Source organism: Drosophila teissieri, chromosome 3R (genome assembly GCF_016746235.2).
Source record: "Drosophila teissieri strain GT53w chromosome 3R, Prin_Dtei_1.1, whole genome shotgun sequence".
In the NCBI taxonomy this organism is placed as follows: Eukaryota; Metazoa; Arthropoda; class Insecta; order Diptera; family Drosophilidae; genus Drosophila; species Drosophila teissieri.
In genome coordinates this window covers 10,632,422-10,660,291 of record NC_053032.1, presented here as the reverse complement: position 1 = coordinate 10,660,291, position 27,870 = coordinate 10,632,422, and the positions used below count along the sequence as shown (strand labels likewise).

At 45.7% G+C, this 27,870-nt stretch overlaps 8 protein-coding genes across 8 annotated transcripts; 5 read left to right on the top strand and 3 right to left on the bottom strand.

The window, feature by feature from the left end:
- The first annotated feature begins 394 nt into the window (after positions 1-394).
- On the top strand, positions 395-6,543 carry LOC122619212 (insulin-like growth factor-binding protein complex acid labile subunit). The gene is made up of 2 exons (XM_043795980.1): positions 395-620; positions 4,685-6,543. Exons 1-2 carry the CDS (start codon positions 597-599, stop codon positions 6,272-6,274), a joined length of 1,614 nt encoding a protein of 537 aa, XP_043651915.1. The 5' UTR covers positions 395-596; the 3' UTR covers positions 6,275-6,543.
- On the top strand, positions 860-1,289 carry LOC122619214. Its single transcript, XM_043795983.1, has one exon. The coding sequence runs from the start codon at positions 962-964 to the stop codon at positions 1,139-1,141; it is 180 nt and encodes a 59-aa protein (XP_043651918.1). The 5' UTR covers positions 860-961; the 3' UTR covers positions 1,142-1,289.
- A 163-nt stretch (positions 6,544-6,706) lies between the features above and the next one.
- On the bottom strand, positions 6,707-9,386 carry LOC122619211. The gene is made up of 5 exons (XM_043795979.1): positions 9,316-9,386; positions 9,189-9,236; positions 8,718-9,124; positions 8,458-8,659; positions 6,707-8,085 (listed from the first exon to the last, which is right to left on the bottom strand). The coding sequence occupies exons 1-5, from the start codon at positions 9,328-9,330 to the stop codon at positions 6,982-6,984; spliced, it is 1,776 nt and encodes a 591-aa protein (XP_043651914.1). The 5' UTR covers positions 9,331-9,386; the 3' UTR covers positions 6,707-6,981.
- A 302-nt stretch (positions 9,387-9,688) lies between these two features.
- On the top strand, positions 9,689-12,169 carry LOC122620274 (kanadaptin). The gene is made up of 3 exons (XM_043797658.1): positions 9,689-10,949; positions 10,999-11,193; positions 11,255-12,169. Exons 1-3 carry the CDS (start codon positions 9,771-9,773, stop codon positions 12,041-12,043), a joined length of 2,163 nt encoding a protein of 720 aa, XP_043653593.1. The 5' UTR covers positions 9,689-9,770; the 3' UTR covers positions 12,044-12,169.
- Positions 12,170-12,470: 301 nt separating this feature from the next.
- On the top strand, positions 12,471-18,520 carry LOC122620121 (high-affinity choline transporter 1). The gene is made up of 6 exons (XM_043797436.1): positions 12,471-13,117; positions 14,127-14,493; positions 14,614-15,198; positions 15,318-15,639; positions 15,719-15,991; positions 16,108-18,520. The coding sequence occupies exons 2-6, from the start codon at positions 14,220-14,222 to the stop codon at positions 16,496-16,498; spliced, it is 1,845 nt and encodes a 614-aa protein (XP_043653371.1). The 5' UTR covers positions 12,471-13,117; positions 14,127-14,219; the 3' UTR covers positions 16,499-18,520.
- An 896-nt stretch (positions 18,521-19,416) lies between these two features.
- On the bottom strand, positions 19,417-22,240 carry LOC122622427 (pro-resilin; the record flags this gene model as incomplete). Its single annotated transcript, XM_043800846.1, has 2 exons — positions 19,417-22,061; positions 22,232-22,240. Coding segments are annotated over 2 exons (2,481 nt in total), but the record flags the coding sequence as incomplete, so codon positions are not given.
- A 2,817-nt stretch (positions 22,241-25,057) lies between these two features.
- On the bottom strand, positions 25,058-25,722 carry LOC122622423. The gene is made up of 3 exons (XM_043800840.1): positions 25,714-25,722; positions 25,392-25,437; positions 25,058-25,332 (listed from the first exon to the last, which is right to left on the bottom strand). The coding sequence occupies exons 1-3, from the start codon at positions 25,720-25,722 to the stop codon at positions 25,058-25,060; spliced, it is 330 nt and encodes a 109-aa protein (XP_043656775.1).
- Positions 25,723-27,038: 1,316 nt separating this feature from the next.
- Positions 27,039-27,402, top strand: LOC122621790. The gene is made up of 2 exons (XM_043799767.1): positions 27,039-27,048; positions 27,128-27,402. Exons 1-2 carry the CDS (start codon positions 27,039-27,041, stop codon positions 27,400-27,402), a joined length of 285 nt encoding a protein of 94 aa, XP_043655702.1.
- The last annotated feature ends 468 nt before the right edge of the window (positions 27,403-27,870 follow it).

Sequence of the window (27,870 nt, the reverse complement as noted above, 5' to 3'; positions counted from 1 at the left end):
AGCAGTATCTGAAATCAATTGTTATATATTTTGAATAGATACTGAAATTCGGCTCAAAGGTGCAAGACTATGGGGCTCGTATGCTCGAAGAGCATACTAGAAATTAGCAGGCGAAGAAAGGCAGAAAGCAGGAAAGCAAAGCTGACGACCTTGCGAGAGGAAGATAGCCGTAGAAAGAAAGCGGAGGGGAGGAGAAGGGAGAGTCCAAAGCAGGGGAGAGATGACTCAATTAGAATTCACTTTTACTTTACTGACCGTATAGATTACAATCTCAGAGCTGAGAGCGCGGGAGAGTGAGGGTGAGAGTGGAGCCCCGAGAGAGACTCTCTTCTCCTGCCCACCGATATCTAATCAAAACAAATAATGCCGCAGTCCACGGCGGCTTTACTTGATTCATTAATTCAGTTCTATTCTGCGAGGCAAGCAGTCCGCTTGCTGAGTGCTGCGGTAAAAAACAATAAGTGAATATAATAAAACTCCAAAAACAAGAAGTGCACCTTCAAGAAAAAGAATAGATACAACTAACAGAACAACTAACAGAAATCTAGTACGCCTGAATAGGAAACACCGAACCCGAATCGGGAACCGATACTATAATGAAGCAAAAGCTTCTGCTGTTGGTGAGTAAATATTTCAGCCATCCAAAACAGTGTCCCTATCTTATCGCACATACTTTGGGTTCAGATAGCGGGATCAGAGAGTGTTTTCCGTAAAGCTGTTCCCCCAAAGTGCCAAAGTGTGGGGAGACCTTTTTATGAAGCACAGCGATGACCTCCTTCCGGACGGCCAGTTGGCCAGAAAAATTAGGATGTCATAGGTTATCAAAGATCTGTGAGTCAATCAGATGAGTCACGCCATGACGTTTTCCACTTGGAAGTACAACGTACTAGCTTTCAGTTTTCACTCACCGATATCAGTTGAACATGTTTTCCCACAAATTTATCCCAAGTCTTCCAGACACATGAAAGCCGCAATAGTACGGATACCAATCGCAATATGTTTCAAAGCACTTATGAAAATGAACCGGAGTCGTGGGGATAGTTGGAGAAAGATGGCCGAGATGCTTTTATCCTTATGTGCGATCGACAAAGCCGAGGATGTAGTACTTGATTTTATAATGTTAAAGGTCTTCGGAGAGTAGTTGCAGCCGACCAACTATAGGCACCAACATATATAGAATATGGCTAACCGCATCAATATTAATCAATGTTATCTTTCTAAAAGACCCTCATGTAAAATTTACTTGCTTAATTATATAAATATTTTTTGCTGTGTAAAGGCTAAACCGATCGATGACGGAATAATTTCTTTGTTTTGTATACTGACCCAGAAATGATTGATTTTTATAGACTTATAGACTTATACTTTAACACAGTCATACGTGTATTTCTAAGTGTTCAGTGCAATCAATTATGTGTGGGCAATTAGCAATTAGATGGCACACTTGCTCCTTTAAAGAAAATAAAATTACTTGTGCTGTATACAAATCGCAAAGAGCTCTGGACTTGCAGTGCATTGATATTCGCTACTCGTCCGCTACTCGTCGCAGGTTTTGGAACTCTTAGAAGTAGCAGTGCAATTATATTAATGGCGCCAACCTTACTGGTCTTTAAAGTACTTTCGTCTGTCTGAACACTTGTACTTCGGTGCAATCGTGACATATGAGAACCAGCAAAAAATCCGACATACAACACCCCTCCCATGGTCAGAACGTTGGAAAATGTGAGGGACACATGCATATTACTCAGGTTGTTTTCCCGGAAAATGTTATATTCCCAGTCACAGTCAGCTCCCTAAAATATGGAACCACGGATATAAATAAAGTTTTTGCAGAGACCGGAATTTGCATTGTTTTTAATAATTTAGGAATTTCCAAAAACAATTGAATAAAGAGAGAACGCTATAGTCGAGTTCCCCGACTATCTGATACCCGTTACCCATCTAGTGGAAGGGCGAAGGAGAAATTTAAACAATAACCTATTTTTGCTGTTGGTTTGAGTTAGAGTGGGTGTTTCAAAAAGTGTTTTGGCAATGGTCCGATCTATATTCTTGCAACATAATGGCCGATGCCATAGATATTTGTTATACTGCAATTAAATCATTTTTCAACTCTTGTGTTCCGATGTACTATCCGTCTACTTCTAACAAACCTCCTTGGTTTAATAAAGAGTTGACACACCTAAGAAATGTTAAGTCCAGACTTTATATAAAATTAAAAAATACCGGTTCTCAATCTATATTTTCTAAATATGTAAGTGCTCGGTTAAATTTTACCGTGCTTAATGCTCAGTGTTATAAGAATTATTTAAACCGTTGTAAGTTCCAGTTCGCACAGGATCCCAAACAGTTTTATAATTTCGTTAACACTAAGCGTAAAACAACTAGTTACCCTTCCTCACTATTTTTTGAAAATACTTCGGTAACATCGGATCAGGCAATAGCCGATCTATTTGCCAAGTTTTTTCAAACCACATATTCTACGTTACCTCATTCCGAACGACCTTACTCTTACGCGGTATCAAAGTCAAATTTAATATTCTGTCCCACTTTAAACGAAAGCTCACTGCTTTATGATCTTCTGCGAGTTAAGCCTGTCTATTCGCCAGGTCCCGACGGAATACCTGGCTGTGTGCTTAGATTCTGTGCGGAAGCCTTGTGCAAACCTCTACTAAAACTGTTTAACTTATCTCTAGAATCTACACAGTTCCCCCAAATATGGAAGGAGTCCTTTATGATCCCTCTCCATAAAAAAGGTAGCAAATCGGATGCAAGCAATTACAGAGGAATCTCCGAATTGTCTGCTATCCCTAAGCTTTTTGAAAACGTTATCACTCCTCATTTGCAGCACCTTTGTAGGTCAATTATTTCACCATGTCAGCATGGTTTCATGAAACGCAGATCAACAACTACTAACCTTCTGGAGCTAACCTCCTTCGTAGTACAGGGTTTCAAAAATAATCTTCAAACAGATGTCATTTATACGGATTTTAGTAAAGCATTCGACTCTATTAATCATTCACTTTTAATAAAAAAACTTGATTTATTAGGTTTCCCTGTTGATCTCCTAAATTGGATTCTAAGTTATCTGAATGGCAGGACGCAACGGGTCCTCTTTAAAAATTCTCTTTCTTGTATTCTCCGAGTCACATCCGGCGTCCCACAAGGGAGCCACCTAGGTCCGCTCCTTTTTACCTTATTTATTAACGACCTTCCCTTAATAATAAATCATTCGCGTGTACTAATGTACGCTGATGATGTAAAATTATGCTTGCAATATAAGGACATTTCTCGCCATTTGGACTTACAATCCGATCTAGATTGCTTTCAAACATGGTGCCGTGATAACGTATTAAACTTAAATGGCTCTAAGTGTAAAGTTATGACCTTTTGTCGTGCCAACTCAATGCACGCAACTTACACTTTAAGTGGGTGCTCTTTGGACAGAATAACACATGTTGATGATCTTGGTGTTCTTCTGGACCCTAAACTTAAATTTTCAGACCATATTTCGTCTATTGTCAATAAGGCCAGGGGTGTGCTTGGTTTTATAAAACGGTGGTCAAAGGAATTTGAGGATCCTTACATGACCAAAACCTTATTTATTTCTCTAGTCCGTCCGATCCTCGAGTATGGATCACCTGTTTGGAGTCCACAATATGAAGTTTACTCGGACCGAATCGGTTCAAAAGAACTTCTTACTTTTTGCCTTACGGCGCCTTAATTGGGATGCAAACCGTAGATTACCTCCTTATTCGAGTAGATTAATGTTAATTAACTTACCCTCCTTAGCTAACCGTAGAACGATGCTTGGAACAGTCTTTATTTTTAACCTTATTCGTGGTGAAGTGGATAGTCCCGACTTGGTAAGACGGCTAAACTTCACTGTTCCAAGCAGATTTACTAGAAATTACGTACCTTTAATTTTAAATCATTGTAGATTTAACTATGAGTTGCATGATCCCTACAGAGTATTATGTTCTGACTATAATAGATTCTATCCTATTATCTCTAATTCTGACTCTCTGCCGTTTTTAAAGCGATCAATACTAACATACTTAACGAATTCTTAGATATTACTACTAGCATACATATATTTCCTCGACCTTTACTGTCTTCTATATCGCGTCTATCTTCCCGCGATTCGAGCCGTACGATACACGGCAGCGCCCCTCGGTCGGTTGGGCGGGAGGTGTGGCCGTGGGACTCGCGCGTAAAAAAAAAAAAAAAAAAAAAAAAAATCGAGAGAAATTTTACTTTAATAAAAAAAATCAAAAAAAATCGAAACATTTTTTAAAAGTGTGGGCGTGGCAGTTATGGGCGGTTTTTGGGCGTTAGAGGGGGCGTTGCTACATAAATTAAAAAACTTGCGCTGCATTTATGTAAGTGCCTGGAAACTATATGCTTAATCTCAACTCTCTAGCTTCTATAGTTCCTGAGATCTCGACGTTCATACGGACGGACAGACGGACATGGCCGGATTGACTCCGCTGTTGATCCTGATCAAGAATATATATACTTTATATGGTCGGAAAGATTTAAGATTTCTAAGAAAACTGAAAACATATAAAACTTGTTTTGATTTATGTATGTAAATTGTAGGACGGTAATATAAAATAACTTATACAAATTAATGCAATACATTAATCAAAGATAATTTAACCCTTAACACCCTTATTTCTTTTAGTTGTTTGCGGGAGCGGCTTTGCTCCTGGCCACTGGAGTTCGGGGCCAACATGAAGATATTCCGTACCAACCGGTGACCAATATCTGCCAGACGTGCCTGTGCCTAAGCAGTCAGGACGGAGATCATCGGACGCACTTTAACCTGGACTGCTCGGTGAGGAATTTCGAGCACATCCTGGCCCGCTGGCCGGAGCAGTTTGGAAGCCAGGCGATTGCGTCCGGAGCTGCATCGGAGATTGTGGTCTCGTACTCGGGCAATAGGATCAAGTTGCTCCAACAGCTGCCGGCCACAAATGCCAGCTTAACTCTCTCCTGTCGGCACTGTGGTCTGCAGGATCTGCAGGCTCCCCTCTTCATGGACGTGCCCAATGTGGAGGCTCTTTACATCAGCTGGAATGAGCTATCCGACGATGCCTTAGTTCCGGATCTCTTCAGGGGTCCTTTCCGCAACACCCGCTACGAGCCGATTGGCTTGCGGGACCTGGACTTGAGTCACAACCGCATAGCTCGACTGGATCGCCGACTTTTCGAGCACACTCCTCACTTGACCAAGTTGAATTTGGCCTACAACAAACTGAGTGCCCTGGATGAGGCCACCACAGCCTCCATTGCATCGGTTGCTACACTGCAGCGACTGGATCTCTCCCACAATGCCTTGTTGTCTCTGCCAGCACAGCTTTTTTCAAAGCTCACAAGCCTCCGTATCCTGGATGTCTCCGGAAATGAGTTTGCCACTGTGCCTGTCAGCTTGCAGCAGTTAGGAAAGTCTTTGGTTCAACTCAACTTGGCAGGAAATACCTTTCTCAGCTTGAAGGAGAATAGTCTTCAGGGCCTAGTTTCCCTGAAACGGCTGAACATAAGTAGCATGCCATCCCTAAGAAGCCTTGAGAAAGGAGCTCTGAGCTTGCCTGCCCTGGAGCACCTAGATTGCTCTAGGAACTCCAAGCTGGAGCGCTTGGAGCTGGCCGATCTGCTAAGCAGTCGGAATTTGTCGCATGTGGACTTGTCTAGGAATGCACTGACCACCCTGGTTCTTAATGCCACCGGTTCTAGCAACAGCAGTAGTAATTCTACAAGCGAACCCTGGCCACGCCTTCGTCGCTTGAGCATCTCCGGAAATCCCTGGTATTGCAGCTGCGAACTGTTCAAAGCCCTGGAGCTAACTGGACTGACTCACATCGACCGGGAATGGGATGGAACCGAGGCTCGCTGTGAAACTCCATACCTTCTGGCCGGATCGCCGCTCTCCAATTTGACAGCCGAACGGATCTGCACAATGGTTATACCCAAGAAATATCGCGAGGTGGACGAGGAGCCACCGCGATTTCTGCGGCGCCGCTATATAATACTCACCGCCATTATAGCCAGCATTGTCCTGGTAATTGGTCTCGTGATCGGATTCGTCGTGGTCTGTGTGCGCCGGCGGCTCAAGGGCAGTGACTACGGAGTACAACCCATCCGGTACACCAGTGTAAGGGGTAGCAATCTGTCGCAGTTCTCGCAGCTGCAACCCGCTTCGGTGGCCAGCAAGTTCAATAATGTCCATGCCGGGAGCAGCAGTGGGGTGACCACTGGTGCTGCCAATGCCTAACACGGTGTTGAAATCCTAATTCGGTTCAAATTCCGAGCTAGCTGCACAAGTTTCGAGCCAAAGATGTCCACGACAGTGACGCGATCCCAACCGAAAGACTTCCTGTGCGTGCTATCCTGTACATATTTAGGTGCTCCCTGTATTAAATTCCACAAAGGAGCTGATCCCATTGCCAGTCCCTAACCCCTAGTATTTAGTGAAGCCATCGATGTTTGTATTGTACTTAAGATCCGCACATTAGCGTGTAATAAAACATTTTTAATTCCAAATATAGTTGTTATGTGGGCAAGGATGAGTTTAATCCATCTAGTTTGATCATTGAAAGTGTAAGTTATAAAAAAACAAAACAAATTGTGTACTTTATAACTTTAAATCTTTAAAATAGTTCAAATTAATATTATTAATGCTTGACCATGCCTCGAGTTTTTCCAATTGCTTTCCCATATGTAAATTCTCGGGTGGTCTACTAAACAAGTTTTATTTGTTGCTTACTAGTTTTTATTTAGTTTTAAAAATGGTAGCGAAACACAAAACGAGGAACAACCGAAAGGCAGAAAGTTGTGTTCAGGGTGAAGTGGCGTCGCTTGGCGAGCGGTCTATCTCTCCAATTGGCTAGATAAATGATAAAAGCTTAAACGGATAAAACCCAGAGCAAAGGAGGTAACAGATAACAGGCAAGTGAACAACAAAACAAACAGCCTAACCGTCTAGCATTCACTTTCGAGCAGCTCCTCCTCAGCGGCGGCCACAGGTGGTGGTGGTAACTTAAACAGATTAATTGCCTGCTTCTGAGCTAGAAATTGACGCATTTCAGCAAAGTTATCACGCTCCTTGTGCTGTTTGCTACGTCGCTTGAAGGCCTCTTCGTCTGCTGAATCTGAATCTGAGTTGGTGGAGGAATCGTAGATAGGGAGGGGTGTGGCTTCCGCCAAGCGATTATCCTCCTGCTGCTCAACCTTTTCCATTTTGCCAAACAGCTCGTCCACATTTATGCCCTTAGAGGCTAGGACCTCCCGCTCCTTTTCCAGCATAACTTGCCTGATGGGATCGATGCGATCCTTCAGCTGTTTAAGGACAGGCTTAAACCTACCCTTGGTAATTCGCTTCTCGAAGTTAAGCAGTTCCTTTTCCGGCGAGGGAAAGGGTGCATTCTGCTCAGCTTCGAAGGGATGCTCCTCGTTTTCATCGTACATGTATGCATAGAAGTCATCCTTCTGCTGCGGTGCATCCACGTTTTGCGAGAACTCGACCCTAAGAATGCTCTCGGGAAATTCATCATCGAGATCCTGCCTGGGTTTTGGAAACTCTCCTTCCAGATCCAGCTGACTGTGCAGAAACTTGTTGTATACCAGCATCAACCGCTGGAAATCGTCACAGCAAACGGCCAAGGCATTTTCGATGCCATGCATATTATTGGCCACGGCCACCAGTTCTTTGGAGTTGTTCTTGTTTGCAGCCTCTGTGGCTGTAAGTTTTTGAAGGGTCACGTCTAGAGCTTGACACTCTGCGGCCACAGCAACCATACAGGCGCTTAGTTTTAGCGAGGAATGCTGCAACACAGCAATTGGTCCACTCCGCTGTTGCTCTGTTTTCGTTGCATTCAGCTCAGCCAGTTCCAGTTGCTTTCTGTTCTGCAGGGCTAACGCTAGATTACTAAAGTGCTGCTCCTCCTCTTGCACCAGTTGCCTCACCAGGCTGTCGATTTTCACCAGATCCTCGCTCAGCTGAGAGATCGAGGGACGAGTTGTGATGGTAAGTGCCAGCCGGAGCAGGTATTGTGACTGCACATAGGCGAAGATGTTGTGAAAATCCTGCAAAATTTGAAATTTAATTACTTTTATTTAGTTACTTTTAAAGGTTTAATACTAATAATAATATTTTATATGCACAGGTTTTACTATGTATTACTATGTTGTAGGTATTACAGAAAGCATTGGCGCATTAACAAATTAAGAGAAAATAAATAATAATAATAGCAATTAACGAGTACAAAGTGCTTATCATTTGTGTTATCTGTTGAGTGCGTCATTAAAGATTACCATATCCACTGAGAATAGACAATATTGGCCTATTGTGGATACAGCATAATAATGAATAGCATGCTTATTTATATAACCTTTTATAAGATTTCTTGTGAGCTTCCTCAAATCACATTTACTAAAATACACATTAAGCAATTATACCTTTATGTGCTTGGGACTGTAGTCCGTGACATTGTTCTTGAAGTACTCGCATTCGCGCAGCTCTTCCATGGGCGCATAGTAAGCGCCGTACTTTGTCGGAAGGGGATAGTCCGTCTCCAGTTTGCGGGTGGCATCGTACAGGATTTCGGTAACCTCCTTGGCGGCCGTTATGCAATCCCATGCGCGCTCTATTTGACGGGATCTGTAACGTAGTCTGATTAGGTATATATACTTCACTAGACTGAGATCTCTTGGATTACTCTATAAGTTCCGCCTGTTTCATGATGATGATCTCCTGAAAGTACGTCATATTTCGACGGATGCAGTTGCCGAACTCGTCAATGGTCTTGACCAGTTGCTCCAACTTCCGTTCCACGATTTTGTTCCGGCAAACGAAGACACTCTTCACAGCGAACAATGCAGCAAAGGTGCCCGAAATGAGGATGGATGGTACCATGGTGTACCGGATGCCCCGTGGGGTTATCAAGTGCTCCAACAGAGTGCCTCCCAATATTAGGCAGGCGTTTCTTGTTGTCAGGAATTGCCGGCCGGAACCCGCGTTGGAGGATGCCTGCAACTCCTGCATGCAGTGCTCCAGTGCCTCCACATGGTCCACCAACAGGCGCTTCGAGTACAGGATCTTCTGCAGCAGGTGATCCTGGATTACCTGGTTTGTTATGCACAAGTGAGTTGGTTTTTTTATAGCAATTGATTTGCCACACGCCACTCACCTGTTTTTGTTTAAGGTCGTCCGCCAATTGGCGTCGCTCAAAACGTTGCTGTAACATGAAATGCATTACATTCGTCATTTGCATTATTTATTAATAGTAATATCTATATTGTTGCTAATGCACGCACCTTGAGCTCCTGCATGTTTCACCTTTTGTTGTTTAGAAAAACTTTATATTTTATACAACACTGAGTGTTTTTAAAATACCAATAATAAAGCCAGCGTGAGATGGTCAAGGGTATTCCTATAGGTATTTTAGCTACTTTATAGCTATATTTAGCTTGTTGAATGGTTTTGATTTTGATCGGTCAAAAGAATAATGAATAAGGTTTTAGTAAGTTGCAGTTATGTCTATTTGAAAACATTAGTCAAAGACTTGCACATTTCATCGTCTTTTATAATTGTCCACTTAATAAAATATAAATATAAAAAGATATTCAAGAGTAATTTCCCGGGACAACTGTTGAAAGGGTACGGTATTATTAGGCGGCTAATATCTGGTCTCACTGCGTCAAACAGCTGCGAATTTTGCAAAAATTTGTTTACACCTTGAAAAATTAAAAGATTTCGTCCGTTCATCAGCATGAACGAGTTCAAAGTGCCCGCTCCACTGCCCAAACCAAAAGTAATTATAACAGAGAAGCCGCGCTCTGAAGTTCCTGCAGAACCACCGCCTCCGCCTTTGAAAACACCCAAATCCTCGCCAGCGGCCGTCTGTCCCTACAAGGTGCCCAAGTGGTCAGCTCCGCCAGCCGAAAATCAGAACTACAGTTTTGAGGTGCTCAAATCCGGTCAGATAATCGACACTGTGCATCAGCTGCAGCAACAGGCGGTCTGGACATTTGGCCGTTTGCCGGAGAACGATGTGCCCGCCGCCCATCCGACGATCTCACGCTTCCACGTGGTGCTACAGTACAAGCCTAAGGCTCCGCCAAAGCTGGAGTCCGATAAGGACGGCGATGAGATGGGAGAAGAGGACGAGGAGCCAAAGAACGATCAGCCAGAAGGCTGGTACATTTACGACATGGGTAGCACTCACGGAACTTTTTTAAACAAGCAACGCGTGCCGCCAAAGGTCTACATCCGGATGCGGGTTGGACACATGCTCAAGTTAGGCGGCAGCACACGCGTGTATATTCTGCAGGGTCCCGGTGAGGATGAGGAGCCGGAATCAGAGCTGTCCGTAACCGAATTGCGTCAAAAGAGAGAGAAGGAGCTCGCTGATGCAGCCGTGGAACGAGAGTTGAGGCTTTTGGAAGCTGAGGAGCGAGAGCGCAACGAGGGCGTCAGCTGGGGCATGGGCGACGACGCTGACGAGGAGACGGATCTTAGTCACAATCCCTACGCCAGCACCAATAACGAGGAGCTTTTCTTTGACGACCCAAAGAAAACGTTACGCGGTTTTTTCGAGCGAGAGGGTCTAAACCTAGAGTACAGGTGCGACGAGCTGTCTACCGGTTCCTTTGTTTGCCGGGTGGAGCTTCCGCTGGACGATTCCAATGGCAGGCCAATCATTGTGGAGGTTAACCACAAGGGGCGCAAGAAGGACTGCGTTGTGCAGTGCGCTCTGGAGGCATGCCGAACGCTCGACAGGCATGGTGTGCTGCGTCAAGCCAACCAGGAGGCCCAAAAAAGGAAGATGCTCAAGAATCGGGACTCTGATGACGAAGATGAGTTTTGGGATCGCACTGGGGATGTGGCGCGTAAGAAGCAGCGAAAAGAGAATGCCGGCGTCAGTGTCACCCTTACCTATGAGGATTTGGTAAGTCCCAAAAGCCTTCTTGATCATTGACTGACCAACTTTTCCACAGCTAAAACAAGAGATTGAGCTCAACTTAGAATTGGAAAAGATAGAGCAGGAGATTTCAACTTACCAACAAAAGGAAAAGAAGTTGAAGGAGCTGGCGTCCAAACAGCAAACTGAGGGCGATGATCTGGACAACTTCATGGACATGCTCACCAAAGACGTTGAGAAACTGGACAAGACGGAGATCAAAAAATTAAGGGTTAGTAATTACGAAAACTAATATAAACAATAATTTACTGAAGACCTTGCATTCCATTTAGTTGGAGCAGCAACGACTCAAGGGTGAACACCAAAAGGTGGAACGCCTACTGAAGATAGCCAAGCCCACTGCTCTGCCATTCACCACAAGCCTTGCTGCTGGTTCTAAGGAGTCGGCCGCCCAGGAGGGTGGTGCAGCTAAAAAACAGCTCCCAATGATTGGCAAGAGAAATCAGTTTAGTAAATTCAAGGTGGTCAAAGCGCCACCAAGCACCCAGACTGTGCCCCAATCTAATGCATTTGCCTCCGATGAGGAGGAAGTCGAAGAGGAAGAGGTCAAAGAAACAGTAAAGGATAAGGAGGGGGACAATTTTGAGAAGGAAGTGACGAAACAGGAAAGTACGACAAAGCCATCGACTCCAGAAAACGATAACTTAAAGGAAACCGAACTCCCTGCTCAACCGGAAGTTAGCAAACCAACAGTCGCTAAAACGGAAGTCTTAAAACCAGACAACGTGAGGTCAACAAAAGTTTCATCGGAAGTGCCCTCAGATCCCAGCGACACTGTTGCTTCAACTAATACAGCTGAAGACACCAGTACCCCCGCAGAAGACTCCAGCACGCCAGCAGAAGACTTCAGTGCCCCAGCAGACGACACATCGGAACCGGAAGAAGCGCAGAAAAAGCGACGTCAACGCCAGCGACAACGCAACAAACAGCGCCAGGATGTGGACATGGACCAGAACGAGCTGGCCGAGCATGAGGACACCGAAAAGTACGCCAAGTGGGTGCCACCGTCCAACCAGAGTGGCGATGGAATCACCCACTTGAACGAAAAGTTTGGCTACTAGCCCATTGGTAGCCCTAAAACACCGGAAATGTTTAGTTTAGAAGTACTGTAAAACTAGTCTACAAACGTAATAGATGTATTCTCTAAGACCCTCTCATTGTAACTTTGTAAATGTTGAACTCCTGAACGTTTTCATATTTATTTGTTTTGTGGGTCCTCAGGGGTACTTCAAGCGGAGTAGAGAAGCTTTTCACCACCATTCCAGTGCTGGCAACTCCCCTTCGCGCTGACAATCACCCCTAATTTGAGTCGAGTGGCGGCTTCCACGAAACGATTCATCCGGCGATTCGATGAAAATTCCTGCGCACATACACAAAATGAACGCCCACTCGGCTCAGCCATTTTCCGTCGAAGAGGCCATCGGTTCGCCGATGGGACTCCAGTACTTGAACTTCCAATTCAGTTATAATTTCGTCGCTCTAACCGCCAGCACGGTCCGACGGCTGAACGTGGAAACGTGTTTTTAGTTTACCAATAGCCCGTAGTCTACTGCTCATTTGTTTTTCAAAACCGAATGGCTTTAGTTTAATTGCTTAATTCATTTTCGAATATCGATCTGATTGGATTCAGTCCACCTTGAAGTTTGGATCGATTTAATAGGCCACTCGCTTGCAGTTCAATCAAACCGAAGGCTTCTAAACACCACCTGAACGTGTGGGTGGTGGGATTTTTATATAATCGGGAACATTTTCGACAACTTCTCGGGTGCGGAGCTAGTGGCATTGGTTTAATGCGTCCGTCACGCGTTTCCCCATCAGCCGGAGCACATGTGCGGGTTACATTTTAGGACGCGTAACAGTCCGTCTCAGAAGACGTCCCTCCGCTGGGGCGACTGCTGTCTAGCCTAGTCTAGTGTTCCGAGCGTGATTCGAGTTCCTAGCCGGAGACCTCATCCTCGATTTCGATCGACCTACTACTACGGGACGTTCCGCATCCACCAAGAGCCCTTTGGAGCAGGAAATGTTGCATAAGCCGAGGCGCATTTGATTGGCGCGCTTCTCTGATTGCCGTCGCTAAGCTCCAGAATCGAAAATCGGCGTCCGCTTGAACTTGGCGCACAAATCGCAAGGCAGAGGTGAGTGGCTACCCGCAAATGCGATGGGTCATGCGCAGATTGCTGGGGGGGATTACCCCTGTTAGTCCGATGCGCTCCGTGCTTTGCTCAATTTTGTGAATGAAGCAGCCACAAGGGGGCATTGTGGCTCACGGATTGAGGCGTTCTCGCGGTGGCCGCTCGCCTAACGTGGCTATGACGTACTCGACTCCCCACACACAAGGTGCTCTGAATTGTTTATGTATTTCACATAAGCGGAGTCCCGACCATCCCGCTCCCAACTCGGTCCGTTACATAAGCAGGACACGTGCGTGCGCCTGCAATCAGAATTAATTTCCGCACACTTAAATGGCTTTCAGTATTGCTCAAATTACTTGGGAACTAATAGCTGTCGTAGATAAATTTAAAAAATATTAAATTATACATATTATTATTTTATTATTAGGATTACTAAAAAAAAGTGTATATCTAAATGAAGAAAATATATAAATTAACTTATTTATAGAATATTTACTTCAAATTCGTATGGCTTATTTCACATTTTAGTGGTCATTTTATTTCTTACTAAGATTTTCTCATGATCATGTTTATTACAACCGATTTCAAACATCATTTTTCATGAGTATTTATACAATTGTTTTATTTTTGGCAGACAATACCGAGAAAACTAAACCAAAGATAGTATCTAACCTCTGTAGGGATTATACATATATATAGGGCCGTAGAGGTCAAACTCAATGCAATACTCCTTAATTGCGCGCCATTAACAAGGACGCATTTTGTCGTAGGTGGGCGTAACGATGGGTTGGAGTGGGAAGTGAGAGGTGGGAGGTGGGGCCAGCTCCAATTATATCCTTGCAAGCAAAGGTCAGGCGCACCTGAGGCCATGGCCAATGCATTGGCTTAATATTTAATGCTTCGTGCTGTTGCTAGTTAATTGAAAAACGAGCTCCTGCCGGCAGCGGACTGCCATATTAACCATTATGCTCAAGGCTGTAGCTCTAAGTGAAGCCCTTGTATTCCATTACAGCCAAAAGGTCAACCCCATTCCGAGAGTATTTGGTTACACCAGCGCGTGGAGAGCTGTGAGTTTCGTAGCCAAGGACACGCCTAAACTGCAAGGATGATCAATATCGCCGGCGTGGTGAGCATCGTGCTCTTCTACCTCCTGATCCTGGTTGTGGGCATTTGGGCCGGTCGCAAGAAGCAGTCCGGCAACGATTCGGAGGAGGAGGTGATGCTGGCCGGTCGCTCCATCGGCCTCTTCGTCGGCATCTTCACCATGACTGCCACCTGGGTGGGTGGCGGCTACATCAACGGCACGGCGGAGGCTATATACACATCGGGGCTGGTGTGGTGCCAGGCTCCGTTTGGATACGCTCTGAGCTTGGTATTTGGTAAGCGAGCTGCACAATCTATTAAAAATATTAAGAATAAGATTCCACTTTAAGCCAAATATTTTAAGCATTACTGATTGTACTTATATCCATCATTTCTAATCCTTCATCCAAACTAAGGTGGCATCTTCTTCGCAAATCCAATGCGCAAGCAGGGCTACATCACCATGCTGGACCCGCTGCAGGATTCCTTTGGTGAGCGGATGGGAGGACTGCTCTTCCTGCCCGCTCTCTGTGGAGAGGTCTTCTGGGCAGCCGGCATCCTGGCTGCACTTGGAGCCACTCTGTCGGTGATAATCGACATGGATCACCGCACCTCGGTGATCCTGTCCTCCTGCATCGCCATCTTCTACACACTGTTTGGTGGACTGTACTCCGTGGCGTATACGGACGTGATCCAGTTGTTCTGCATCTTCATCGGCCTATGGATGTGCATTCCCTTCGCCTGGAGCAACGAGCACGTGGGCAGCCTGAGTGACCTGGAGGTGGACTGGATCGGGCACGTGGAGCCTAAAAAGCATTGGCTATACATAGACTACGGCTTGCTGCTCGTCTTTGGGGGCATTCCCTGGCAGGTGTACTTCCAGCGGGTGCTGTCCAGCAAAACGGCAGGAAGGGCCCAGCTGCTGTCCTATGTTGCAGCCGCCGGATGCATTTTGATGGCCATTCCCCCGGTGCTCATCGGAGCGATTGCCAAGGCCACACGTGAGTCCTAGCTAGACACTAACATGTAATACATTCCCAAATTGGAAACCGTATGTCCTCGGTGTGGGGCAGATTACCTTTGCACCTATAACTAATGTCTTTTTTCTTTTCTTTGACAGCTTGGAACGAAACAGATTACAAGGGACCCTATCCCCTGACCGTGGACGAGACGAGCATGATTCTGCCCATGGTGCTGCAGTACCTAACGCCCGACTTCGTGTCCTTCTTTGGATTGGGCGCCGTTTCTGCCGCCGTGATGTCCTCCGCTGATTCTTCGGTGCTCTCCGCCGCCTCTATGTTCGCCCGAAACGTTTACAAATTGATTTTCCGTCAGAAGGCGTCCGAGATGGAAATCATTTGGGTGATGCGAGTCGCCATCATTGTGGTGGGCATCCTGGCCACCATCATGGCCCTCACCATTCCCTCCATCTACGGCTTATGGTGCGTGAGAAGATGCATTATTTACCCCCAAATGGCAGCTCATTTTGCTAAGTGCCGCTCTTCTCATCTTTCCGGACAGGTCCATGTGCTCGGATCTGGTCTACGTCATCCTGTTCCCGCAGCTGCTGATGGTGGTGCACTTCAAGAAGCACTGCAACACGTACGGCAGCTTGTCGGCTTACATTGTGGCCCTGGCTATCCGGCTGTCGGGCGGGGAGGCCATCTTAGGACTGGCTCCGTTGATCAAGTATCCTGGCTACGACGAGGAGACCAAGGAGCAGATGTTCCCCTTCCGCACTATGGCCATGCTGCTCAGCCTGATCACCCTCATCTCGGTCTCCTGGTGGACTAAGTGAGTATAGGGCGAAAGAAATTGTAGGATTTAATATTTTATATTTAATGAGAATTTTATTTATTTTATTGTATGTTAAATCAATTCAATCTAACCCTTCTCTTAATCAATTTCAGAATGATGTTCGAGTCCGGCAAGTTGCCGCCCAGCTACGACTACTTCCGCTGCGTGGTCAACATTCCGGAGGATGTGCAGCGTGTGGGCGATCCCTCGGAGTCGGGTGAACAGCTATCCGTAATGGCCGGACCCCTGGCCCGATCCTACGGAGCGGCCACAATGGCGGGCAAGGATGAGCGCAATGGCCGCATCAACCCCGCGCTGGAATCGGACGACGATCTGCCGGTGGCGGAGGCACGTCGCATCAACCAGGAGACGGCGCAGGCGCAGGTGAAGAAAATGCTGGACAACGCCACTGGAGTAAAGCCCTCGGGCGGAGGAGGGGGACACCTCCAGAGCCAAAGCGGGATGGCCATGCCCACTGCGGAGCAGGATAACACGGCCTTCTGAGCGAAGTAGAAAATCCCATGGCATCTTGGCAGCTGAATGCCCGAAATTAGGCTGCAGTTGATACCAGATAAATATCCGATTTTATGTTGCGCTTGTTAGGGGGTCACAAATGGGGGATGTTGGGGTCATCAGATCGTGGGGAGGAGTACAGAAAGTATTAGGAAACGTACGTTAAACACACAAGTGCTCAGGTAAAAAGTGCAGAAAGCTGATCGTAAGGTTTACATTTTCATTTAGCCAACTTAATGTGTATAGTTTCTACAAGCTTAAAGCGTTCTATCGGTATTCATTTTGATGTTAGAGTATCTATGTGTAAATGTTCAGAAACCGATTGACGACTACATATCAACTGCATTTTCCTTGCCCGAGAATTGCATAGGAATCCGTATTAACCCAAACAGTTAGCCCAAAAAGTTAAAGAGGCTATGGAATTAGGTGTATGTATAACTGAGCACTGAGCAGAGCATTTGAGCAATATGAATTGGCATTCCTGGCATTAGCATATCGATCATATACTATATAGATGCATATAATGTGAATCATGTGTCCTTCCAGAACGAACAAAGCTAAGCAAAACTAACCACAAACTAATGCAAACGAAACATATCAAAACAAGGCGGAAGTATATCAATATACATATCACTCGTGTAAGCTATATAGGAGAATCGGGGTATACAAACATCCACAATATCCAAACAGTAGTCGTGTAAGTGAGCGAAAACGAGGCATATCGAGTTATATAGGAATGAATTTTAGCTGCTCTCAAAGAGCAAAACCCACAAGGTACATGGCAGATGGTACACAGGAAAGCCGATCTATATATATATATATATATATAACATGTTGCGTCGTAGTACCTAAATATATACCTATACAAAATCATATACACAAGCATATATATACATATCTAGAAGCCAGCCACTGAATTTAGAGAGTTATACCCAAGGAAACACCCACGACACTGACCCAGAAACCTGCGAAAGAACCATTGGCAAGGGAGTTTCCGATCTATATAAACACACGCTGCCTGAACCCCAAACCTCAAATCCCAACCCTTAATCTCAACGTTACTCCAAAATGAAGCCCATTTGAATATAGTTTACCAAGAGATGTGCGTTGGTTCCTCCTTTCGAAAGTCCCTCGGCTCGTTTGTTACTCTTTCGACCCGTTGGAAAGAACTAATCTAAATCTTAAATCTGAATTACTAAACTCAACTCAAGTAAACGAATATGCGTTCATATCTTGGTAAGGTTTGGAGCCCTATGGAAAATACCACAATTACATACAACTCATTAAATTGTAATAAATGTTGACTGCTTTTTGATTGAGCCTCGTATGTTTGTTGTATCGGGGTAGAGTTTTTTAACGTTTACATAAGTGAAACTAACTAAGAAGAGTTTGAGTCCATTTAGGATTATCTACCATATGATACAAGCATATCTGTTCGTTGTTATTGTTATTATCTCTTGCATCAGATCTGAGTGTGTCAATTTCGATAGAGTTTGAATCCGTTTAACTAAGGAGTTTCACTAAATTTCCAGAGATCCTACATAAGTAATTAAGTGTGTTTGTATTCCACGTTTCGCGTTTCTTTGTGCAGTTGACCAGGTTTGTAAATATGCAAATTATAATTACTCGAATCGTTTGTAAAGTTACTATCAACTAAACCAAAACCACCAAATAATTTATGCATTCAACTGCGATGACTTCGCTTGGTTAATACAGTCGAAACGATTCTGTGTTGCAATTAGTTAAATATACCTACTTCTGTTATTGTTAACCAAACTTGGTCTATCACTCCAAGTCACCTTAGTGGCATTATGTAACCCGAAATAAACGAAATGAAATAAAATAAAAATACAAATACAAATACAAATAAAAATACAAAGGAATAGGACGAAGGGTTACGATATACATGATGTATTAAAGTCAAATTAAACCGAATACATATCAATGTTTTAAGCATAGCGAAATGGCATAAATCGAAAAAAGTATTTAATAAATAAAAGGTATATATATCTACATTAAAATGGTTTCTCTGTTGCCCCAAAAGCCAAAATCCGTCTACTTATTTATTCTATTTCTCAGTACTTATATATTTTGCCAACTAACTGAATGGCTTGTGAAATAAATGCGAGTATTACGACCCAACAAAAGCCGTCAAGTGACGAGTTCCGCAGACAATGGAACCGTATTATCATGGCAGGTGGAAATTTCTCAGACCAACTTAAAGAGCAAAGAGCTCTTGTCGGTGTCGCATCTCATCGGTTCCATCCGAGTCCGAAGCCACAAGACAATGCACTTTGGGATTCACAGTGACGAGAATGTGGCAACTATGCGACAGTTACTTATTTTATTTAGTCGAAAGTCAGTCGGTTAAATTGCCAAAGTCAGAGAACCATAGCCGCCATCTCCGATCTCAACTGGTTTCAATTAGCATGCTAATGATGCAGTTGCTGTTGGATCTGTTGCATCTGTTGGATCTGTTGCATCTGCTGTGGCAATTAAGTTGTAATCTCAATTAGATTGGAATCGCCCTCCTCCATCATAAGCTCATAACTTGTGTCGCTCGAGAATTCCCCCTAATTGTGGCCCCCAGTCAAGATGTCTTGTTGCAGGGGATGTGGTTGTGGCAGCTATCCGAATATCCGGTATATCCGCTATTTTCGCAAAAGTTTTCATTGTTAGCCGATTTGGGCCTTCAACTGCCATTGGGTCGACTTCACCATCCCCACTTCCACGGCTGTCAATTAGTCGAACGTAAGAATTCCGCGAATGTCGCTGGCATCGCTGGCATCGTTGGCATCGCTGGAATTGCTGATGTCGCGGATGTGAAGGGAACCGATGGCCCAGAACTGATGGCTTCTACGAGCTTCTGTGATCTTCATCAAGTTGTTTATTTAACAAACGTTTCGTGCTTTACATCTAATGGTACAGTGAATTAAGGCTAGATTTCCATGTAGGAGAGAAAGAGGAATGGGCGAATTGGTTGCTTGTCATTTGGGGAATAATTTACAATGGCGACGGCGATGATATGATGTGGTGGTTGAGTATTCGAAGGCACGTGGCGTATGCGCGATGCGGCGACTGCTCACTTCTTCCGATAGGTGTAGCCACCGTCGGCACTGTAGCTCTGCTGAATGGTCTCCGGCACCTGGCTGGGTCCGTTGTACTCGTAGCCGGAGTCCTGGGACGGAGCACTTGGGTAGGGACCGGAGCTGGAGGACCCACCGGAGGGCGGAGCACTGTAGCTGGACGAGGGTGCGCTGGAGAAGTTCAGGCCAGAGCCGGTGGACGGAGCTCCATAGGAGCTGGACGGAGCCGAGGGATAGCCACCACTGCTGCTCGACGAGGAACCACTGAAGGACGATGATGAGGGAGCTCCATAGGAAGAGGAGGGTGCGCTGAACGAGGAAGACGCTCCTGAGGCTGGTGCTCCGTAAGATGAAGATGGCGGAGCGATCGGGGCCGAGTACGAGTTGGATGGAGCAGACGGGTAAGGTCCTCCGCTGTTGGAGCTCGGACTGGGTGCTGAATAGGAGGAAGAGGGAGCGGATGGGTATGGTCCTCCACTGCTTACGCCGGAGCTGGGTGCGGAGTACGAAGATGACGGCGCCGAGGGGTAGGGTCCTCCACTGCTCGAGCTAGAACTGGGAGCAGAGTACGAAGATGAGGGAGCAGCGGCATATGGTCCACCGGAGTTGGAGCTAGAGCTGGGAGCGGAGTAAGAAGATGAGGGAGCCGAAGAGTAAGGACCTCCACTGTTGGCTGAAGGACTTGGTGCCGAGTACGAGGATGAAGGAGCTGCAGGATAGGGTCCACCGCTGTTGGATCCTGGGCTAGGTGCCGAGTAAGACGAGGATGGAGCCGAAGGATAGGATCCACCACTGTTAGCAGAGGCACTGGGAGCGGAGTACGAGGACGATGGAGCAGCGGGGTAAGGTCCGCCACTGTTGGATCCTGAGCTGGGTGCCGAGTAGGACGAAGACGGAGCCGAGGCGTAAGGTCCTCCACTGTTTGAGCTCGAACTGGGGGCAGAGTAGGATGATGAAGGAGCCGAGGGGTATGATCCACCGCTGTTAGCACTGGCACTGGGAGCAGAGTACGAGCTGGATGGAGCGGATTGGAATGATCCATGGCTGGAACCCTTGCTTGGGGCGCTGTACAAGGATGAGGGAGCGGCCGAGAAGCTTCCGCTGCTTGAGCCTGATCCGCTGCTGGGAGCGCCGTAGCTGGACGAGGGTGGTGAGATGGGCTGGAACGAAGAGGATGGAGCTCCGTAGGATGACGATGGGGGCGCCACTGGTGCTTCGTAGGACGAAGAAGGTCCGGATGAGTAGCCACTGCTTCCCAGGCTCTGGGTTTTCGATGGTGCTCCATAGTTGGTCGATGGAGCCGAAGGCAAGGGCACAAAGCTGCTCACACTGGGTGCTCCGTAGCTGGAAGAGGGCTTCGCTGGACGCGAAGCGGGTGGCAGGTAGGAGCTGACGGGCGCCTGAGGCGGGGCTCCATAGCTGGATGAAGGTGGTGCGGGTGCTGACTTTGGAGGTCCGTAGGAGGAAGAGGGCGCCGAAGGTGCTCCATAGGAGGAAGATGGTGGTGCAGGTGCTCCGTAGGAGGAAGATGGTGGGGCAGGGGCTCCATAAGACTTGGAAGGAGCAGCAGGGGCTCCATACGAAGAAGATGGAGGAGCTGGGGCTCCATAGGATTTGGATGGCGGTGCTGGGGCTCCATAAGATGAGGATGGTGGTGCAGGGGCTCCGTACGATGAAGATGGTTGGGCAGGTGCTCCGTAGGAGGAAGATGGTGGGGCAGGTGCTCCATAAGACTTGGAAGGAGCAGCAGGTGCTCCATACGAAGAAGATGGAGGAGCAGGTGCTCCATATGATTTGGACGGTGGGGCGGGAGCTCCATAAGACGAGGATGGTGCGGCAGGTGCTCCATAAGACGAGGATGGTGGAGCGGGGGCGCCATAAGAGGATGAAGGGGCTGCGGGTCTCGGAGCTCCATAGCTGGAAGAAGGTGCGGACTTGGGAGGACCGTACTTGCTGGAGGGTGGAGCTGGGGCACCGTAACTCTGGGAAGGGGGCGCGGACTTCGGGGGCCCATAGCTAGAAGAGGGAGGGGCACCATAGCTCTGCGAAGGCGGAGCGGGTCTCGGAGCTCCGTAGCTGGTGGATGGACGACGATGATGGGGCTTCTTGGCCTGTGGCGGTGGTCCGTACGACTGGCTCGGCCGGCTTTGCGGTGGTCCATAGCTGGACGAGGGTCGGGAGGCTGGTGGTCCATAGGAACTGGAGGGACGTGGAGCAGGAGCCGGATAAGGGCCACCCGATGAAGCACTTTGCGATGGAGCCGCATAGCTGCTAGACGGAGCGGTGTTGAACGATGGCGCCGGTCCGGAGGCGGGTGGCAGGTAAGAGCTGGCGGGCGGAGCACCATACTTGGAGGAGGGACGCTGGGGCGAACTGGGTGGCAAGTAGGCGTTGTTCACCGGTGGCTCCGCTCCAACATCGCGCACCAGCGAAACGGCCACGACGGCCACGGCGATGACACCGACAAGCTGCTGCAAAAACGAGGAAATTAGTAAATTAGCTTTTTTATGACGCACCGATCGGTGATCCACATTAGAGCGATCTCTTCAGCTATGCACTTTGAAAAAACTGTGCGAGTTGCACAGTTTTATAAATAGTTTTCAACTTTAGGATCTCTACAAAATACACTTGAACAAACACTAAGTGATTAATGTAAACACAGTCTTATTTAAAACAATATCGACCAAATTAGGATAAATCAATTATTAGTATAAAGGTTTTTAATAACAATGATTAATTGGCTAAGTTAAATTAAACTGGATTGATTTTGAGTAGTATTTCAAAGTTGTTTGATCTAATTTTACTACAATAAGAAAGCATTTCCAAAAAATTTCAAAGTAAATTGCAATATGCAAATGAGCTAAATTGATATGTTTTAAATATGTATTTGAATGATTGTAGTACTTCCAATACTATTTGGAAATAGGGCGAAACGAGTATATACATATATCTTAATTAGTTCATTTTAGTTTTAGTGTACTTACCACACGCATGACTGCTGCTGCTTCTCCGGGGGATGAGCTCGATGTGATGAGCTTCGAATGCAAATTAACCGAACTGCAAAGCGGGAAGGGGGCATTAAAGAAAATCAGTTGAAAGTGGATTACTTGCAAAAAATAGTTATAGAAAGATTACGTTAATGTTGCATAAGATTTAACGGGCACCAATGCGACCAAGACGACCAAGACGACCAAGATGACCGAGACTTAACCCGCGGAGCGGACCTAATCGCTCGTCAATCTTGGCTCGGTCCGTCGGGTCGGCCAATGCCAAGAACTGGCCAGCAGACGGAGCGTGTCGTCCGGCATTGAAAGTGGAGCCCCTGGTGTGCTGCCACTTAAGTTGCCGTTTTTGGCAAATCGCGGATGCAAGCAAAAGCCACTGAAATCGCCAGCAAATCTCATCCGAAGCAGAGTGAAACTCACTTATACTTTTTCGGGCGCTTTTCTTGAGGGAAATTGAATATAAAAGGGACTATAGACTGAGTGTGGGCGTGATCGGCTGTGGCGTAATGCTGGCTTTTATGACATTGCAAAATCAGCCACGACAGTTGGCAATTTCTCAGCGCCATTGCCATTACACCCCCACTGCAGGCGGCATGCGGCATGTGGCATGTTGCATGTGGAGTGACACATATTTGCCTCTCCAGCTACTGCTGCCAATTACTGTCTCCGCGTTTTGGCCACATTCGGAGTCGTCTTGGCCTGTCCCGTTGCGTCCAATTGTTGGTTTTTCAGCAATTTGCTTTACTGTTTGGCTCGCGACGCTTGTTTGGTTTTTGGTGATTGCGACAAACTTTAATTATTTTTCTAGGTCCGACTAAGTGACTAAATGACCTGCTGAATGTGAGGCAACTCATTATTGGCCATGCTGATTATGCAATTTACAAGGGTGACAAGTCCTAAGTTCTTTAGACTAATTTTGGTCCAATATATTTTGACATCATCTTGAGTTTTTATAAACTTTAGTTTGAGAAGTTAAGTAACGAAGATTTAATCAGACAGATGATTAATACTTGCACATAATACATTTTTTTTTTCATTCAACTAAAGATTAAAAACGTTTACAAATTTCCTGATAAAATAATGTGTAAACTTTGTTATGTAATAGGAAGAGCCTTTTGAACACATTTTTCATTGTACGTGTTTCAGAAATATAAGATAGTCCTGAGTTGACTATATTGAATATAATATGATAGTCAAAGTTTACAAGTTTTTTTCCCAATGCATTGTAATTTTAAATGAATGTGATATATAAAATAGAACTTTAAACATTTTTTTCACAGTATCTGATAATAAACCGTCCTTGCTTCTTTGTAATTTGTAATAATCCTGTCTAAAGACTTGGTCACTTCGTAACGAAGATTTATGATGACGACGACTTGTGATGTATTCTCGTATGTGTACTTTTAAATAAGTTATCCTTTATGGAGCACTGACCGTTTTCGTGGGCACCAGCTGCTTTTTTGAGATTTTGGGGGCACTTTGCAGACGATGCTCTGCCGATGGACGAATGCGAACTACACTGCTGGTTGATGCGCAGCATGCACTTTTATACAAAATCATAACCAGGCAAAGCCGCAAAAATAAAGACACAAACGAAAAACACATACAGCAGAAAAAGCAATAACAATGCGGACAGACGAAAATCAAAAGCTCCAAGCCAAAAACACAATGAGAAGAAGACGCTGGCAGCGGCATGTCTTCGCGCTTGGTACTTTATGTAACACTTCAAATGCACTCGCTCTCCGCCGGAGCCACCAGTCCAAGTCAGCGCCACCACAGAAACCACCAGCAAGCAGCCAAAGCAGCCAAAGCGGCAGAAGCGGCAGCCACGGCGCATGCGCGACGTCGCGTCCAAAGCTGCGCATCTGCCACAGAAAAAATACAACAAAACAACAAAGGCAGCGGAGGCAACAACAAGCTACTGCGATCGTGAAGCTTTCGGCATTTGCTTTTGTTTTTGCACTGATAAATCCACTACGATCCGATGCCAAGTTCAGTGGCAACATCTGTCATCGGCTGTGTCTTGTGCATCAATAACACCTCGCTAAATTGGTCTATTAAAATGGTTTATGCAATGCATAATATGCATACACCACCATAAATTGACTTTATTTTATAGCCTTTAAGGCTTTAAAAACAGTGTTAATTTATTGAAATTTCTAGGGTGGCTAAGAACACAAAGACAACATGAGTGATATATCACGTTTCTACCAATGCAGTCACTTGTGTTAATTATGCAAAGTAATACAAAGAGGCAATGTCAATGTTAATCCTGTCAAGTGATTTGCTTTCCAATTAAGCCAGAATAGTTGGAACAATTACGTGGGATAAGTTTCAAGAGCGCTTCTTGCAAAAATACACACTTCTTAGCACCTTTGCTCCCAAAACCCACTGGCCCTATCAATCAATAACCAGATAATGTTGCAGTGGTGAACGTTCAAGAGCTGGGTCATTTATTTTCAGGCCACAGTTGGTGGCATCTCGGGCTTCTTCCAGATGTAGCTGGCCCATGGGATGCACTCCTTGAGCAGGTGCATGTAGGCCAGTCCCGAGGGGCAGTCCACCTCGGTGGCCGGAGTGCCGAGGGTCTCGCACAGCCAGTACTTGGCGGCATCGAAGTGGTGCGTAAAGGTCTTGCCAATCTCGGACTCGTCCTTGCAGGCGGAGCGACCAGCATCCGCACTCACGCCCGCCACCAAAATAATGGCCAGAACGGTGGCAAACAGGGCAACAACTGGTGGAATCAATAGGTTATCGATGCGAAACAACATTAAAATTCAACCTCACACCCACCAGACTTCATTTTCAGCTGTGAAAGTTTCTCGGTAGAAGGAACCAACTGAGACCCTCACGTCTCGAGAATGGAACTTTTATACTTTCGAGGGGGAACTGTGCCAAAAAAAGACGAAGTGGAAACAAGAATAATAAAAGTATTGACATTTTGACACACGCATCCGTCGATTATTATCAAGGGAGCAGAGCGCAGAAGTAGCTGAAAACAGCATCTTTATCAAGATGGGTAGAAAATTCATGGGCTCCAGGGGTGGGGAGAGTCGACAGATAAGAAATAAATTGAAGCATTATTTAATGCAGCATTAGGAAGGAGGTAGACAACCAAGTGCATTTTTAATGGATTCTTCTTGTAGCTCCAAAAGTACCATATTGAATTCGCTTCCAGCCGTACATTATCTTCATAGATATAAGTTAAACATAATGATTTGATATATGTATTGCTGGTCAATTTGGTTCACTTTCAACACAAAGCCACTTATTAGGGAGAAACTAATATATATGCATAAATATAATATTTACATGTTTTCGCAACGCAACTGTATTGATTGGATTGATCTCCGTAAATTTGATTCATTGGGGTGTAGAACCAACAACAAATGTCTGCGTCCAATTAAACAGCCCACAAACAACACAGCATTTATTCAGTCAACAGTCATCCAGCATAATAACCATGACTATTTATTGACAGCTTGTGAAGTGTGAACCCAGCTGGCATGGCGAATCCACAATCGGATATTTCCATTATGCGTAAAACAAATGCTGAAATCTGAATCCGTTTAAATTTTGCAACATTAAAGACTATCGGCCCCTCCATTAATTAATTGCTGACTGTCTTTCCGATGGATTTTTTCTTTATGATGTTTATTTCTGTTTTGTCATTTTGCAAAAGTATTTTGCATTTATGTTTACTGTTTGTCTCTTTGTGGCTTTGTTTGGCTGTGGTTTCGGAGCTTCAAACGCCCCAAGCGACTCGGGCGCCAGGCCACTTGACCAATATAAATAGCAAAGAGGCAGCAGCAGCGGCAGCCGCATCAGCTGAAATAAAATATGGCAAAAAACCTCACGAAATGTGTCGACTAAAAACCGTTTAGCAGCAAGAGTGGGTCGGAGAAAAAACCCTGAAAATCGCTTACAAAATGCTTTAAAGTGTAATTACAGTTTCCGCATTGAGAGGAGGCCCACCTGGGGGAGATGGCGGGAGAAGGAGGTGGCCAATCAGCGACGCAACACCCCAGCGGGTGACTATTTCTTTTGTATATTTTTATGCTCAAGGGACAAGATGACGCTGCCGTATCGCATCGCATAGCATCGTATGTGTTAAGCTAACTGATTATTTCAGGTTGGCCAAGATGTGATGGTGGCACCGCAGTGCAGCGGCTAATTATCGATTAAGCCGACACGCTCGGTCTCTGGGCCAAATCCAATTAATGCGGCCAAGTGAAATGCGGCTTGTTATGATTGCCGTTGCCCAAACTTTCGGGGCGACATCCGCAGCAGGGGAACTAAACAAGCCAGGGAGCTAAAAATAAACTTAAACTCAATTGGACTAAGTGATTTTGCTTGTGCAGCAAGTGTCGCTTCGATAAGGAGAATTCGGCACTAGTATAAATATGCCAATTGACGGACTTCGATTGCAACACTTTCATTATGTACAAGGGTGAGACACATCGCCATCGATCTTCTCGAGAATTTCCCATTCAATGTTCCACTCAATTTTCCCAATTTTCCTCCTGCAGTCTCCCTTATTTGCTGCCTGCTGCTGGGCCTCTTTCTGGCCCTCAGCTCCGCCTACAATGGCCAGGACATCTACGCCGAGCCCAACTGCGCCATCGTCGAGGATCACGCGCGCAAGTTCCGCGACATCTCGGACCCCACCCACTACTGGGTGTGCCCCGAGGGCCAGGAGAAGGCCGACTACATCCAGTGCCCGGACAACTACGCCTTCATGGAGCAGCAGCAGAACTGCGTTGTCTGGGAGGAGTGGAAGTGGGTCGAGCCCTACACCAAATAAACAGCCAACTTTCGTCCTGTTGCTGAACGTCTAAGCCGTTTATGTTTCTTTTCTGCCACCAAGCTTTGATTGGATTCGATTGGATTTACGGCCGGGTGGTTGGATCAGTGGGGGCGCAGATAAATTAATTATGTGTGCTAGCACAGTCAAACAACTCTATGTTAACTCAACTAAATTCCGCACTAAAAGATTTAACCCGCTTGTTGTGTTTTCTTATTTTATTAATTACAGGTACAAACTTAAGAGGATTTGTTGTACATGTTCTCCATAGGGTATTTGTTATTTTCGGTTCCTCCCACAATTTTGTAGCCTGCGTTACTTTTGAAATATTGAAGTCCAAGCACAAAACTGATTTAACCATTGGAGCCAGCCATAATAATTAGCTCTTAGGTCTCTCCTATATTTTTCAAATACTTTATCACCCAAAATTATAACGCTTACGACTGATTGCACCAGCTCGTACTCAAC

Coding starts and splice junctions, on each gene's coding strand:
- LOC122619214 (XM_043795983.1), top strand. CDS start 962: ATGAAAGCCGCAATAGTACGGATACCAATCGCAATATGTTTCAAAGCA.
- LOC122620121 (XM_043797436.1), top strand. CDS start 14,220: ATGATCAATATCGCCGGCGTGGTGAGCATCGTGCTCTTCTACCTCCTG. Junction 15,199..15,317: donor AGCGATTGCCAAGGCCACAC/GTGAGTCCTAGC, acceptor TTTCTTTGACAG/CTTGGAACGAAACAGATTAC. Junction 15,992..16,107: donor TCGGTCTCCTGGTGGACTAA/GTGAGTATAGGG, acceptor AATCAATTTCAG/AATGATGTTCGAGTCCGGCA.
- LOC122619212 (XM_043795980.1), top strand. CDS start 597: ATGAAGCAAAAGCTTCTGCTGTTG. Junction 621..4,684: donor AGCAAAAGCTTCTGCTGTTG/GTGAGTAAATAT, acceptor TATTTCTTTTAG/TTGTTTGCGGGAGCGGCTTT.
- LOC122619211 (XM_043795979.1), bottom strand. Junction 9,125..9,188: donor ACGACCTTAAACAAAAACAG/GTGAGTGGCGTG, acceptor ATAACAAACCAG/GTAATCCAGGATCACCTGCT. Junction 8,660..8,717: donor AAACAGGCGGAACTTATAGA/GTAATCCAAGAG, acceptor ACTACGTTACAG/ATCCCGTCAAATAGAGCGCG.
- LOC122620274 (XM_043797658.1), top strand. CDS start 9,771: ATGAACGAGTTCAAAGTGCCCGCTCCACTGCCCAAACCAAAAGTAATT. Junction 10,950..10,998: donor CCCTTACCTATGAGGATTTG/GTAAGTCCCAAA, acceptor ACTTTTCCACAG/CTAAAACAAGAGATTGAGCT. Junction 11,194..11,254: donor CGGAGATCAAAAAATTAAGG/GTTAGTAATTAC, acceptor CATTCCATTTAG/TTGGAGCAGCAACGACTCAA.
- LOC122622423 (XM_043800840.1), bottom strand. Junction 25,333..25,391: donor ACAGCTGAAAATGAAGTCTG/GTGGGTGTGAGG, acceptor TGATTCCACCAG/TTGTTGCCCTGTTTGCCACC.